This window comes from Polypterus senegalus, chromosome 8, assembly GCF_016835505.1.
Source record: "Polypterus senegalus isolate Bchr_013 chromosome 8, ASM1683550v1, whole genome shotgun sequence".
In the NCBI taxonomy this organism is placed as follows: Eukaryota; Metazoa; Chordata; class Cladistia; order Polypteriformes; family Polypteridae; genus Polypterus; species Polypterus senegalus.
The window spans coordinates 172,158,799-172,174,241 of NC_053161.1; the positions used below are offsets into that span (position 1 = coordinate 172,158,799).

Here is a 15,443-nt window from a genome sequence, read left to right on the forward strand (position 1 = left end):
TATTCTTAAATCTCACATGGAAAAGGTGCAAGAACACAGTATTAAATTCAGGTAAGGTAGTAATAAAAATCCCAAGGAAATTCACAAACAGACAATATAATAACTTTGAATAAAGAGTAATAAAAATGCAGCAGACAATAACTTTGAATAAAGTTAGCGGTGGAACTGAAGAGTCGCATAGTGTGGGGGAGGAACAATCTCCTCAGTCTGCTAGTGAAGCAGGACAGTGACAGCAGTCTGTCACTGAAGCTACTCCTCTGCCTGGAGATGACACTGTTCAGTGGATACAGTGAATTCTCCATGATTGACAGGAGTTTGCTTAACGCCAGTCGCTCTGCCACAGATGTTAAACTGTCCAGCTTCATTTCTACAATAGAGCCTGCCTTCCTAACAAGTTTGTCCAGGTGTGAGACGTCCTTCATCTTTATGCTGCCTCCCCAGCACAGCACCGTGTAGAAAAAGGCACTCGCCACAACCGTCTGGTAGAACATCTGCAGCATCTTATTGCAAATGTTGAAGGACGCCAACCTTCTAAGGAAGTATAGTCGGCTCTGACCTTTCTGAGTACAGAAGTATCAGTATTGCCAGTCCAGTCCAATTTGTCATCCAGCTGCACCCAGGTATTTATAGGTCAGCACCCACTGCACAGTCACCTCTGATGATCACAGGGTCCATGAGGGGCCTGGGCCTTCTAAAATCCACTACTAGTTCCTTGGTCTTGCTGGTGTTCAGGTGTAAGTAGTTTGAGTCGCACTATTTAACAAAGTCTTTGATTACCTTCCTGTACTCCTCCTCCTGCCCACTCCTGATGCAGCCCACAATAGCAGTGTCATCAGCGAACTTTTGCACGTGGCTGGACTCTGAGTTATATTGGAAGTCTGATGTATATATATGTACACAGTCCCTTGCAGCGCTCCTGTGCTGCTGACCACAATGTCAGACCTGCAGTTCCCAAGACGCACATATTGAGGTCTGTCTGTAAGATAGTTCACGATCCATACCACCAGGTGTGAGTCTACTCCCATCTCTGTCAGCTTGTCCCTAAGGAGCAGAGGTTGGATGGTGTTGAAGGCGCTAGAGAAGTCCAAAAACATAATTCTAACAGTACCACTGCCTCTGTCCAAGTGGGAGAGGGATCGGTGTAGCATATAGATGATGGCATCCTCCGCTCCCACCTTCTCCTGGTATGTGAACTGCAGAGGTCAAGGGCGTGGCAGACCTGTTGCCTCAGGTGGTGAAGCAGCAGCCGCTCCATGGTCTTCATCACATGTGACGTCAGAGCAACAGGCCGGAAGATTGGGTAACTGTTTTAGTTCCTACCTCAAATTATTGACCTATTGGCAAGGCCCATATGAAGTTAAGGAGAGGAAGGGGCTGGTCGATTATTTGACTAAATAACCAAATCCTCATCCCGGCGAGCGGGTTTATCATGTAAATTTGCTGAAACCGTGGAAGGAAAGGATTCCCGATCTCTCCTCCGGACAACCCCGATTGCTCATAAATTAGACCATAACTTCGGTACTAATCTGACTCGCCTACAACAAGACAAGCTCGAAACAGTTATCCCGTCTATCCCAAAGGAACTGTGTGAAATACCCGGGTGAACCTCACTGGTTGCACATGACATTGTGATGCAATCTGGAGTCATAATCCAAGAATGCCCATATAGACTTCCCAAAGCAAAAAGAGCAGAAGTGGAGCTGGAGATCAAACAAATGCTGGATCTAGGTGTGATAGAGGAGAGTTATAGTCCCTAGTCCAGTCCCATCATTTTGGTCGGAAAGCTGGACGGGAGTTGGAGGTTTTGCAATGACTTCTGTTGGTTTTACCAAGTCTTTTAATTTGGTGCATATCCAATGCCGCAAGTGGATGATCACCTCAAGCCGTTATGACAAGGCAAATTTTTGACTGCACTCGATATAACAAAAGGGTACTGGCAGGTTCCTTTAACAGACTCTGCAAAGGAGAAGACTGTATTTAGTACCCCTAGTGGACACTGGCAGTATCGTGCACTTCCATTCAGGTTACATGGGGCACCAGCAATGTTCCAACATCTGGTGGATAAAGTGCTCCGTCCTCATAACTTGTATAGTGCTGCCTACCTGGATGATGTGGTCATCTATTCCAGTTTCTGGAAGGAACACCTACAGCAGGTACAACCAGTATTGTGGTCACTGGGGGAAGCCAGTCTTTGTATTCAGTCAGGCAGTCAGTCATCCAGCAGGGTGCCTACTGTGGAAGACAATCGCTTGTATATACTGAGATGTAAACACAGGGTCATGCAAAGGGGTCTGCATTCCACACGGAGTTAATCCCAGCCAAGGGCAGGGGCATGGGACTGTTACATTTTATAAGGCAGGAACAAATCCTGACGGCATGTATATTTGGTCTGCTTTTCAACCCACCTGCTTTATAAGAGTCTGAGATTTTTGTATTAACCTGAAGAAATGTTTCTTTGGTTTCATCGAGGCTAAGTATTTGGGCTACTTAGTGGGCCAGGGTATGGTTTGACCAGAGTGTTCCAAAGTAGATGCTGTACAAAGTCAGCCCCGTCTCATAACAAAGATGCAGGTTCAGGCCTTTCTCAATTTAGCAAGTTACTATTGCTGGTATGTACTCCGTTTTTCTAAGAGAGCAACGCCCTTGATGGATCTTATAAGAAAGGGGAAAGTGAATCACGTGGTATGGAATGATAAAACAGAAGCTGCATTCAGTGACATAAAACAGGCCCTTACTTTGGCTCCAGTTCTGAAAGCCCCTGATTATTCTTTACATTTCATTCTCCAGACTGACACTTTGGACACAGGTCTTGGAACTGTGCTGAGCCAAAGCGTCAAAAGTGTTGAACACTGCATCACATAACTGAGTCAGAAACTGCTGGACCGAGAAACCAGGCATGCGGCCATGGAGCGGGAGGCTTTGGTGATTGAATGAGTGATTACTCAGCTGAGGTACTACTTCTTGGGTTGCGAGTTCACTCTGGTGACAGACCATGTACCTTTACAGTGGATGGCCTTGCATAAAGAATCAAACCCGCTTGTCAAAAGGTGGTTTTAAAACCTACAGCCATACAAGATTTTGGTCATTCATCAAGTGTGTGTCCTGCAAACCAGGTAAGCCTGACCCGATGGTCAATATGTATATATGTAAAAAAATATATATGTTTTGCAAGTTCACAAGCTCACCATATTTAGATTAACTTAGTAGCCTGTCCCAATAATGTCATTGAAAAATCATCCATCCGTCCATCACCCAACCCGCTAACAACAGGGTCACGGGGTCCCGGAGCCAATCCCAGCCAACAAAGGGTGCAAGGCAAGAAACAAACCCCGGGCTGGGCACCAGCCCAACAAAGGGTGCGTACACACACACACACAAAGCACACATTAGGGACAATTTAGAATCGCCAATGCACCTAACCTGCATGTCTTTGGACTGTGGGAGGAAACCCACGCAGACACGGGGAGAACATGCAAAATCTATGCGGGGACGACCATGGAAGTAAACCTGGGTCTCCTAACTGTGAGGCAGCAGCGCTACCGACTACGCCACCGTGCTTCCCTTGAAAAATCATATTTCTCTAATATTCAAGTTTAATTTAAATTATTATTATTTTTTTTTACTTATTTTAGTAATCAATTCATCCAAATGGCATGTCAAATAAAATTTCATGTCTGTGAGGCGGAGTTGAGTCATCAGGAGGAAAGACATAGAAGCTGCCTTGCACAAAGTGAAGTACGGTGTATAGAACGAAGAAGGAGAAAGTGTGGTCGTTCCCACTATCTGTTAAAGTATTAGTTTGCTTTTCAAATAGTCAGAGAGTTCCTTGGAAATAGTGTGAGTCAAACGAAATAACGTAAGTTCTGTTCATTTGTTTTTGTTCATATTCAATTGTTTGCTTATATATGTTTATGTTACAACCAATAAGTTATTCCCTTGTTAAAGTTAAATGAATAAAGAACTAGAAAGTAATGAGGTTATATTTTTAAGACCTTCAATTGCAGTTCTTATAATTTACAGTTAACTCAGAATAATTAATTTATTAATAAAGTTATTTTTGTTATATTTGTAATTTAATTAACTCTGCAAAACGCTTCTCAATAGTGCCTGTAGTAACAATGGTGCCATCTAGTGACCAATTTCAGTATTGTCAATTGTTCATTAATATTTTTGTGAGATTTTGCAACGTTATCTATTTTCCTTTCTGTGTAATTTGAGAACTAAGACTCGTTCTACTTTAACTTTAATTGTATACCACACACGTATATGTACGTCTATATCTGTATATTACAGTTAGGATCTGAAATCTACTTTCCAAGTGTTTAAATCGACACCCTGCCTCGAATGCCAACTATTCCTGCACAACCACAAGCCCTTTAGTTGTTCCTCTCTTACAGTTCATGTCCGCACGCTCACCTCTATGTGTTTCTATAAGATCGGCAAGTGAATTTTGAACGCCATCACTTCTTGTTTTTATGGCTGGGACAAAAGGCGACTCATTCGCCAAGGCTCGTTTTTGTGCCAGCCACTTGTAAGGGGCGTATTTTCTGACCTCCTTGTATCTTCGATATCATTAATAAAGCCCAGCGTTGCTTCGCATTGGTTTGACGATATCCTCGCTGTTTAAATCACCATAGTTGCTGTCCCTCTCGCTTCTCTCACGTGCGCTTAATGTTTTGTATACGCAGAAATCAAAGACATATAATGTGCAAATAAATATAATACAATACTCCCTCAATTTTGAAAATACATGCGAATAATTTAATAAAATTACCTGATCTAGATTACCTTATTTTTTCTGACCACTTGCTGGTCACATAGTAAGTTGCGGATGTTTTATTTATTTATTGATGTATTTATATTGTATGGAGCCGATTTGGTTCCTTTTAAATTTAATGAGTTCAAGTAAAAAGTCTCAAATAATTAAAATACCCAAGTAAAGCTACAGATAACCTACCCGAAAATTCTACTTAAAAACAGTAACGAAGTTGTTTTACTTCTTTTCTTCCCACCTCTGATCCATTGCGTCATCGTTAACAAATGCTTTATCTTTATTCTGTGCACAATTTTCCCCTTCAGGTTTTTTCTGATAATCCGTGTTTCATGCCATCTTAGGTGTCAATGTGACTTTCGCTCCGTTATTTTCATCCTGACTCTCAGTGAGTCTTCCCATCATACCTGGCGGTAGACGTCACTCAGTACGCGACACGACTGTCTAGTGATAATCATTGATTTTGAATTGATTACCCCACAAACACAAGCCAATGCTTTCCCGCTACTGCAGCAGAGTTTTGTTTAAATCAAATGTTTAATTTTTAAGCATATAAGTGCTTCATTAAACACATGATGGGGCTTAGCTGGCTACAACCAGACAGTTAATGTTCATACTCCTCAAATATACTGAGGCTGAACTTACAGCTTGGGGGGCCCTTAGTGGCTGCGATGGCCCCTCTGCTTCTGTAGAGTCTTCATAGAGCAAGAAACGGCTCTGTATATTGTACACATTTTTCATAATTTTCATCATTTGTGATGTTTCCAAATTATGTGTTTGCATGAGGACAACTGATTAAAAATTCAATTGCAATTAATCACTCAGTTCAAATTTGTAATTGAAAGTCACTAAGTATTAATTGTAATTTGTCATATTTCCTTCAAGCAAATTAATATTTTTCTTTAAAGCAGAAATAACTCAGGGATTACTTTCTAATACAAAACAGTTTTAATAATCAGTTACCTATGTATATTAAATTACTTTGGTTTCTTTATTGAACAATTTTGTGTAACAGAAACAAATGACCAAACAGTACAACACTAATTAATGAATGGCTCAGAGTAGCATTAAGTGATTAATTAATACTTTTGAGCCACACAACAATGCAAATTAGTTGGAATTGTGATTGGTTATATTAATAATTCTGTTTTTAAAATGATATGAAGATGAAAAATAAAACATTATTACGTTTCTGCCTATTTATTTAGCCAGGTGCTTAAACAGACTTCAGTTTATTTCCACCAATTGTTTAAGTGATGAGATCCAAGATACAAAAACAAATCTTCACAAGCGACCATTACTTAAATTAAATTCATTACATTGCTCATTACTTACAAAATCCTAATCTCCTCCAGTTCAACGAGTTTCTTTCCCTCACTTGTCTTGATGGGGAGTCGGAGTAAATCTGTATGCACACTGCATGTGTTGCTGCCATGCTGTGATTTAACTGATCGGTTACTTAACTGCACTTCTCGATTTGCTACCAGCGCTTTGCTTGGAGCTTGTGATGGACAGCACGTCACCTCTCTAAGGACAGTATCTCACATCCCAGTCTGAATGGTGAGATGCAATCTTTGTCTCTCAGCAGCCTCGGCCGAATTCTGCAAGCTTACTGCACGGAGCCCGTTGTCTGAAAGGCCGTAGCGGTGTCCACAGATGGGTTGTATGCAGTGTGTGAGTTAGGGTTTGGCTGAATGTGGAGATCTCAGCTCAGATGTTCTCTTCTACATCGATACCCAGTTCACTAGAGATGAGGTTAGGCTCCTTCGCGCACACTGCCTTGGTCATTTTGGTTTCAGTCAGTCTGTTTCGCTTCCGACTCGAAAGACCATGCAAAAGAGGGGTTTCATGGACCTCTGACAAATGTGCTAATTCACAGGGTTTGGCCAACAGAAAGCTGAGTGCAAGAGTCAACGTCAGATGACTGGAGATGACAGACAGGTCATTGTAATTTATTCAAAGCAACAAATCATATACAACAATAAAGTAAGCATACTGTAGGTAAACCAAGATAGTGGAATTTCAAAGTCTTCGGGAACAGGAAACCCCTTCTGGTCAAAAGGCGTGACTTTAATAAACTATTTGACAATAATAATAATGTTTAGTGACGCTGAGGAGACTAAAAACATCTGAGACACAATTGCTGGCATTTCTTTTGTTTTTCCACTGTTAGCACAAACAGGTCAAGTAACCTCCTCCTGGTCACACACTCTGTCAGTGCCTATCAGTCATAACATATCAAATCCTTTTGAAATTCATTCTATAACACATCTTTGACAGGTTACCATTGCTAGTACCTTATGAAAGCTCTCTGAAAGAACATTTTTCTGGTTGGAAAAAAGAAATTCCACATTTAGTTTAACACCAGTTTAGTGATTAACAATTTAACACCAAAATAAAATGCAGGTATTTCAGAACACTTACATTCTTTGGGGTGGTACAACAAGACAAAGGGCTTGATGCCCCCGGTGTAGATCTTCTACAGCTAAGCCCATTTCTGGAGGTGGCACCCAGTCGGAAATCTTTTGTGGCCTACAAGATTACAATTTGTGAGAATTGTTGGCCACATCCACTACTGCAATATGTGTAGCAAAGTGTATTTTGTCTTTTTTAATTTTTTATATCTTTTAATTATAAATTTTTTCAAAAGCAATTGCTTGTGTAAACGTAGAGTCATATTTTGGACTACGGATGCTAATTAATGTTACTCTCCACAGAATGCATGAACCCCCAGACGCATGGTGGATGCTGGGGGGGTAAGTCGTATTTTTAGCTCTCCCCAAGCCCCAATTTCTAATTCTATTCTATTTATTTGACATATATATTATTTGGTAATTCTCAAGTGTTAACAAAAACAAAATAAATTTTTAAAAAAGCATTTCTTATTTTAGTGTACTGCCACAGTGTTTAAACATAATTCGGCCTGAAGTACAGCATGATCATGTGTATATTTTAGATTTAAATTTTTATTTTACATTTTTTATTTATTTTGTATTAAAAATTTGTGTTTATAATTATTAGTAATTGATTTGAATTATTTTTAATAAGCATTGGTGAGAAGCTGTTTGCATGACACCCTTTTTTTTTATTGTTTTTGTCAAGTTACTGTATGTTATTTTATTTTTTGTTATATAAAAATAGCAAAATATATAATACTATAAAGCCGAACTATGGTTTATTATGTGAGGTTATGTATATTGCAAAGAGTTCTTTTCTGATGAAATGTGTAAAATATATTGTAAAAAGGTCTATATGTAATACAGTGGAACCTCTAGATACGATCACCTATGTATACGAGAAATTCAAGATAGGAGGAAAGTATGAGTGAAAAATTTGGATCTAAATATGAGCACTGGCTCACGTAACCAGCCACGAGCCAGGCTGTGGTTATGCGTGACGCATTTCCCGATCCGCCTCGACTTGGGGATTCACCCAAGCTGAGGCTGCCAGCCTGTCAGCTCACTCAGTGTTCCTTGATTTCCCGTAGAGTGAGGATCTACGCGTTTGTGCGCTTGTGATTCCATTGTTTTGCTTTAGCAGTTCGCTGTATAAGCGTATCCCAAAATATCGCGAACATGCAGACGGAGAATAGGAGACGATTGCCCTCAAGAGGAGAGAGAGGCGCGAGCGAGCGAGAGAGATAAGGAGAGAGAGATGCGTACGAGAGAGAAGAACCATCAGCTCAGTTATGCTCACATGACGCTCAACAAACAAAGTGTATCCATACTACTTGTACTGCAAGACATTGCTCGTTTTATCAAGTCAAAATTAATTAATAAATTTAGCTAGTCTTGCAAAACACTCGTAAACCAAGTTACTTGCAAACTAAGGTTCCACTTGTATATATTATTTATCAATGTTATTTGTTAGGAAAATAGATTTTTATGTTGATATTTTTGGGGCTGCAGAACGGATTAACTGGATTTCCATTATTTTCAATGGGGAAGTTTGCTCTAGATACGAGAAATTCGCTATACAAGCTCAGTGCTAGAACAAATTAAACTCGTATCTCGAAGATCCACTGTATGTATGTTATGATAGCAGAGCTAGACGCATGGTGGAGGCTGTAGAGCCTTTGGCAAGAAGCGGTTTGTATGACGCCCTGTTCTTTATTTTGTTTCTGAAAAAAGAAAAAGGATATAAACTTCAATTTCTCCTCTATGTTGATTTGTTTTTGACACAACACTTAGTAGGATTGATTCCAGTCAATTACATGTGCTTAATGTCCAGCCAGGAGTGAACCGCAATCTTCAGTCAGGACAGTCCAGTTGTGCTTCCCTCCGGTGTGAATCCTGGTGCGTCTCTGCAGAGAACTCCAATGACAGATTTGTTTGGCACATTCCAAACAGCAATATGGCTTCTCTCAGAGATTAATTTCTCAACAATAGTTTAGTTTGCTTACTTTACAGGACAGGACTGGACCTCATTATCGAGGCCTGAAGGGGGCTTGTTTTTCTGGACTGATTATTAAACTGCTACTGTTTTTACCCTGGTGTGAACTCTAGTGTGTCTCTGAAGATGGCCTATTTGTGAAAACTGTTTACCACATTCATTACAGCAATACGGCTTCTCTCCAGTGTGAACTCTAGTGTGTCTCTGAAGGTTGCTCATTTGTGAAAAGTGTTTACCACATACATAACAGCAATATGGCTTCTCTCCGGTGTGAACTCTAGTGTTTTTATGAAGATCGCTCATTTGTGAAAACTGTTTACCACATTCATTACAGCAATATGGCTTCTCTCCAGTGTGAATTCTAGCGTGGATCTTCAGATTGCTCATTTGTGAAAACTGTTTACCACATTCATTACAGCAATACGGCTTCTCACCGGTGTGAATTCTAGTGTGTTTCTGAAGATTGACTTTACGTGAAAACTGTTTACCACATTCATTACAGCAATACGGCTTCTCTCCAGTGTGAATTCTAGTGTGTTTCTGAAGGTTGCTCATTTGTGAAAACTGTTTACCACATTCATTACAGCAATATGGCTTCTCTCCAGTGTGAACTCTAGTGTGGTCCCGAAGATTGCTCATTTGTGAAAACTGTTTACCACATTCATTACAGCAATACGGCTTCTCTCCAGTGTGAACTCTACTGTGTCTCTGAAGATGGCTCCTGTTAGAGAATTCTTTGCCACATTCCACACTGCAGTGATCTTTCTTTCCTGTGTAAAATTTTAAACAAAAAAGAAAAAAAAAATACACTTATTTTCAATCCGCTGCCTTATTATCAACATTAACTCACATTAAATACTTGATGGCTGAAATTAGGAACAACCTTTGATCAGCATAAGCAATTATAAAACTTTTGTTGTACTTGGAAAACATAATTTGCTAATTTTACGTTCTCTATTACAACTTCTCACCAGGGCTGCATGTATGAAACTTCCTTATGCTCTGCAACATATATGAAAGCTGTTTCTTATGTAAAAGTTACGATTTATAAAACTAGAACTTGGCAATTAAATTGGCTTAAAGTTACGGCACGTTTTGAGCATTTGTAAGTCCCATGCAGACTTTATTTGTGTTGGCATTTTAGCAACACCTGGTGGAAAAACGATGAACTGAACAGATAATCTCATTTCACTGCTCATTTCACATTCTGATGTTTGACAGGCTACACAAGGAGTGAGTTTTGATGTATCACAATGAAATTTTGGTTCATGATGACTGAATTCTAAGCTGATTTAGACTCCCTACTGTCATCCTCTTTGAAGTGTATGCTGAACATGTGCCTTCATTACAGAGACCATCATGCAGAAATCACACGATCTCTGATCTCTTACAAGTCTTAACAGCTGTGTGTTATTTTGCGATGGCGGCTTTTCAGTATGAACTGTCTGACCGGTAAGGAATCTCTCAGTCACCCTGAGCCACGTAATACCATCTGTATGAGATGGTATACTTAAGATACTTCAGAGATACACGTGATATCGTTATCATCAGGGAATGCAAGTCATGATCAAAATGAAATCTGCAGCAACATCTTCTGTCCAACAGTGGTGGTCTTACTTGGCCTACAAGTCCCTTTCTGATTACTGAGTTCACCTGTGCATGTATTCTACTTTATGTTTCAGACACTTTGAATTTGGTAATCTTAAGGTTTTTCGATGTCTCTATTGGTTTCATTATTATTTTCTGGCTTCATAATGGCTTCTTTGACTTTCATTGGCACAGCTCTTGCCCTCATGTTGAACAATGGCAACTACAGAGACCAAAGGTAGTCTATAGGTAGGAGTAAGCTGAGGTGCCTTAGGCCTGCAAGACTAAAGCAATGAAACACACCTGAGGAATCACAAACACCTGTGACACCAATTGTCCCAAATATTACGGTGCCCTGAAATGGGAGGACAATTCAGAAAAAGTGTTGTCATTTTTACAAGGTGTAACTGAAATGTTTGCAAATCCCCTTAAATAAAAACCTGTAATGTGTACTTTAATTACATCTCATTTATTTAATTTGTCATTTTAAACTGTAGAGCGAAGGGATAAATAAAAGAAAAATGTTTTACTGCCTCAGCCATTACAGAGAGTACTGTATAAAACAGAATGCCATGCCAAACATGGAAAATGCACTTTCAATAATCAAAAGGTTTCCTCACAAATATCCACAATTAAACTAAAACCACTTGACACAAAAACAAACATCAAAATGGCTTCTTTAAATTACCAAAGCAAAAGAGAGCAATGGATGATTGACGCCTCAGTGCAGAGGCCTACAGAAGCTGCTGTGACCTCGAAGAAAAATGAGAAGATTAGAAAACCGAGGAAGAGCGCAGCTGTTGGTGTTTCAGCTCTATAGGGGAGTGGCAGATGACACCGGGACTGGTAACCTTTGTGACACGCTGGTGACATTTTTACTTACCATTATAATGTTAACAGATATCTACTATCAGGAGTTATTTATGTTGAGTAAGCTAAAATTTGCCAGGTTTTCCTGTCTATTTGCTCTAATATGTGTGTTCACGTATGTAATTATTATCTCTGTTATGGCTGCAAACATCAAGCAGTACAAGCCTGCACTCAATGAAGAGGCTATAAACAATACACACAACTGAATTAAACAGTAGTGTTACACAAGTTAATTGGCCTTGAATTAAAATTGCCCAGTTTTTGCTGTTTATTGTGAAATTGGCTTGTAGTTGGTTGACTGGTCTACCGATTTCATGAGATGGAATGTGTTAATCTGAGGACACGCGTACAACTGACAGAGAGCACCGAGTGGAAACTGATGAAGAAAATAACTGCTGTGTGGAAATATCTTAAAGTATCTGAAAAGTGATATGAATCTTATATGTAAAGTTTAAAATGTAAAAGCTAGTTGTTAGTTGTGGTGGATTTAATGCAATGACATTTGCTGCAACTAATCTGATTAGAAACTTGTAGATACAACACTCAGCTGAGCACATCGACTTTCAGCAATGCAGTGAAAGAAAGAAAACCGCTTAGGACACAAATGTGTCTTAGCTGTCAGTAATGGCACTGTTTGAAAAGAACCAGAAACATGATCAGGACAGGACAAAACAAATCAGAGTTTCCCTCAAAAATAATTAGAATTTATTATTTTAGATACCCAATCATTTTCTATAGTAGAAAGTTTACGGTTCTGTCACTTAATTCTTCACTTGGATGCATGATATACACCGACAAGACGATGGTTCTTTTCAGACATAGCATTACCCATGACGTGCACTTTCGTGACATTTCATATACAGTGACATGCGAAAGTGTGGGGACCCCCAGATCAAAATAACTGTTACTGTGAAGAGTTAAGTCAATAGAAGATGAATTGATCTCCAAAAGCCATGAAGTTAAAGATAAACCATTCTTTTCTGCATTTTCAACAAGATATGTGTCTTAATTTTGATTTGTAGAGTGTAAAAAGGAAGGAGTACCCTGGAAAAAAGGGGGAAGTCAATTTGGTTTTGGGAAAAGAAAACTTAAACAATTAATCAATTTTATTGGAAACCAAACCTTTAAGCCGGGGCCTTTTCAAAATTGGGTAAACCCCCCGTCTTTTAAACCTTTCTTTTTTTTGACTCGGAGGGGATCCCTTTTTCCGGCCCAAAACATTTTGGGCCTTTAAAAAGGCCATCGGAAAAAATTTTTTGTGGCCGAAAAACAAATTTTGCACAAAAGGCCCATTTTTTCCCTTTTATAAAAAAACAAAAATTTCCCAAAGTCAAAAAGGTTGTTTGAAGAAAAAACACGAATTCCCTGAAAAAAATGGCTTTTTAAAGGGGGAAAAGAAACAAATTTAGGGTTTTTGAAAGGGGGATGGAAAAAGTTTATAGTGGGGGGTAGCAATGAAAATTTGAAAAAACGGGCCTTTAAAAACAAAATAAGAGTTTGGGGTTTTTCGGGGTGCGTGGGCCCCAAAAGGGGGGAATGGGGTTATTTGGGTTTTTTTGGTGTATGTTCAGGGTTGCGTGGGTTTTTCCCTTTTTGCTGGGTTTTCTCACACACCGGACTTGGGATCATTGGGTTAAATTTTCTGGGTTTTTTTTTTAAATTTGTTTTTCCCCCGGGTTTGTTTACCTTTCACCTGGTTTTATGGGGTTTCTCAAAACCCCACCCAGGTTTTAATGGGTTGGGAAAAGACTGAGCAAAATTGTTTCTATGGATTAAATTTTCCCCCCCCCCTTTTGGGCGAAAAAGGGGGGCTAAGGTTTTCCCCGGCCCCCTTGTTAACAAACCCTTTGGTGGATACTTCGGGTCCTTTTCCACCCCCCGGGGAAAGAAGGGGGGGTAACAGAACTTCTCCCCCAAGAAGAGGCAAGCCCCCGGTTTGGGGCCCGGGGGTCTAAAAAGGGGGGGGAGGGGAAAAAGATGAAGGGCCCCGTTTGGGGATTTGACAAGAAGAAGGATTTTTCTCCCACCTGGGGGATAAAGGGGGGGGTAAACTCTCCAAAATTAAAAATAGGGGGGAAAACCCCTGGGGAGGGGAAAAAAGGCCCGAGAAAGAGCTTTTTTTGGGAAATTTTGGAATACAAAAAGGGAAAAAACCTTTCCCCAAAAAAAAATTTGGGGTGGGGGAGAAACGTTTTTCCCCCGATGGGGTTTGGGGGGCTTACCAACCCCTAGTAAGCCCAAATGGCCCAAAAATTACAAACCGGGCCTTTTTAAAGGGGTGGAAAACCCCTAAGCTTGAAGGATTTGGGGACAAAAAGGGTTTTCAGGTGTTTCTCCAAAATTTTATTAAGTAAGGGCCCCATTACCAATTTTTTCCCCCCCCTTTTTTTTTTTTTGGGAAAGTGGAAATAAAAAAAATTTCTTAAAAAAAAGAAATTTTTTTAGTTTATTTTTGAAAGTATTTTATTATTACTTTAAAAAAATTTCCCGGGGCCAACCTTTTTTCCATGTTTTAAATTGGTTTTTGAAATTAATTTTTAACTTAAAGGTTAAAAGGGGGCGGGCCCCTTTTTTGGATTTTTTTTCCCCCCACCCACTTATAGTTTGGGGGCCAAAATTCCCCAAAATAGGGGGGAAAGGGAACCAGCATCAAAAGGGGGAAAAAATAAAACAAACCAAAAGCTTATTATTAGTTTTTTTTAAAAAATTAAGGCAAAAATTAAAAAAAATTTTTTTACAACCTAAAAAAAAAAAAATTTCTCAAAACAAAAAAGCCCTTTTTTTTAATTTTAAATTAGGACTAAAATTAAAAAAACTTAAATCTTAAAAAGAAAATTTGGGGGGCCCCCCCCGGGTTAATGCCCAAGAACAAACAAAAAGCCTAAAAAAAGGGGTGAGGCCACAAAAAAAAGTTACCAAATCCATGTGTCAAAACAAAGGAATCCCTTTTATTGGATTTACAAAGAAAATTTACTTGGTTTTTTTTAAAATGGGTAGAAAAATTTCGGAAAAAATTTTTTAAATTTTTTTTTCCCAAAAAAAAAAAGCTTTTTTTTCGTAAAAAAAAAACCTTTAAATAAAAATCAAAAAAAAACCCAAAAAAAAAAAATTTGGTGGCCTTAGAATCATACGCCTGGGAAAGAATAAAAAAGGAGGAATAAAACACATAATGTTTTTTTTCAAAGGTTCCAAAAGGGGAATAAATGGGAATTTTTAATGATTTTAGTGGCAACAAATTTAATAAAGATTTAATAAAGGTAAAAGTAAAATAAAAATTTGGAAAAATTTGTTTAATTGGTGTTATTTCCCAAAGGGTTTGGGAAAAAGGCCCTTATTTTTTAAAGAAATACCAAAGAAAAACCCCTTCCCCTTTTATAACGGGGAATTGGGGAAAAAAGGGTATTGGGGGGTTTTTTTTTAAAAAATCAAATCCAAAGGGGGGAATTAAAAAAAAATTTATGAAAAAGAAAGAAAAAATTTACAAAAAACTAACTGTTATAAATCACCAAGGTTAAAAAATTGGGGAAAAAACTTGTGAAAAAATTTGAAAGCTGATTGGGAAAAGCAAAAATCAAATTTTTTTTTTTTTGAAGGGGAAAAAGAAAAGTTTAATCAAAAATTTTCATTTAAAGGAAAAAAAGTTTTTAAAATTTAGGCAAAAACCAAAATTGGGAAAACAAAAAAGGGGTGGAAAAAGGGGAAAAATTTAAAAAGGGTGGAAAAAAAACCTTGGGTTTGCAACATGATTGGGGTTAAAAAAATTTCCCAAATCCTTTAGAACCAAAAGGGGAAAAAAACCCAACCCCAAATTTTAAAAAATAGT

At 38.8% G+C, this 15,443-nt stretch overlaps 1 protein-coding gene across 1 annotated transcript in view; it reads right to left on the reverse strand.

The window, feature by feature from the left end:
* Positions 1 to 8,729: 8,729 nt before the first annotated feature.
* LOC120534703 (zinc finger protein 420-like) overlaps positions 8,730 to 15,443 on the reverse strand; it is a 144,820-nt gene continuing 138,106 nt past the window's right edge. Inside the window, 1 exon segment of the mRNA XM_039762290.1 lies at positions 8,730 to 9,933. Coding sequence (XP_039618224.1) covers positions 9,239 to 9,933 — 695 coding nt within the window. The 3' untranslated portion in view covers positions 8,730 to 9,238.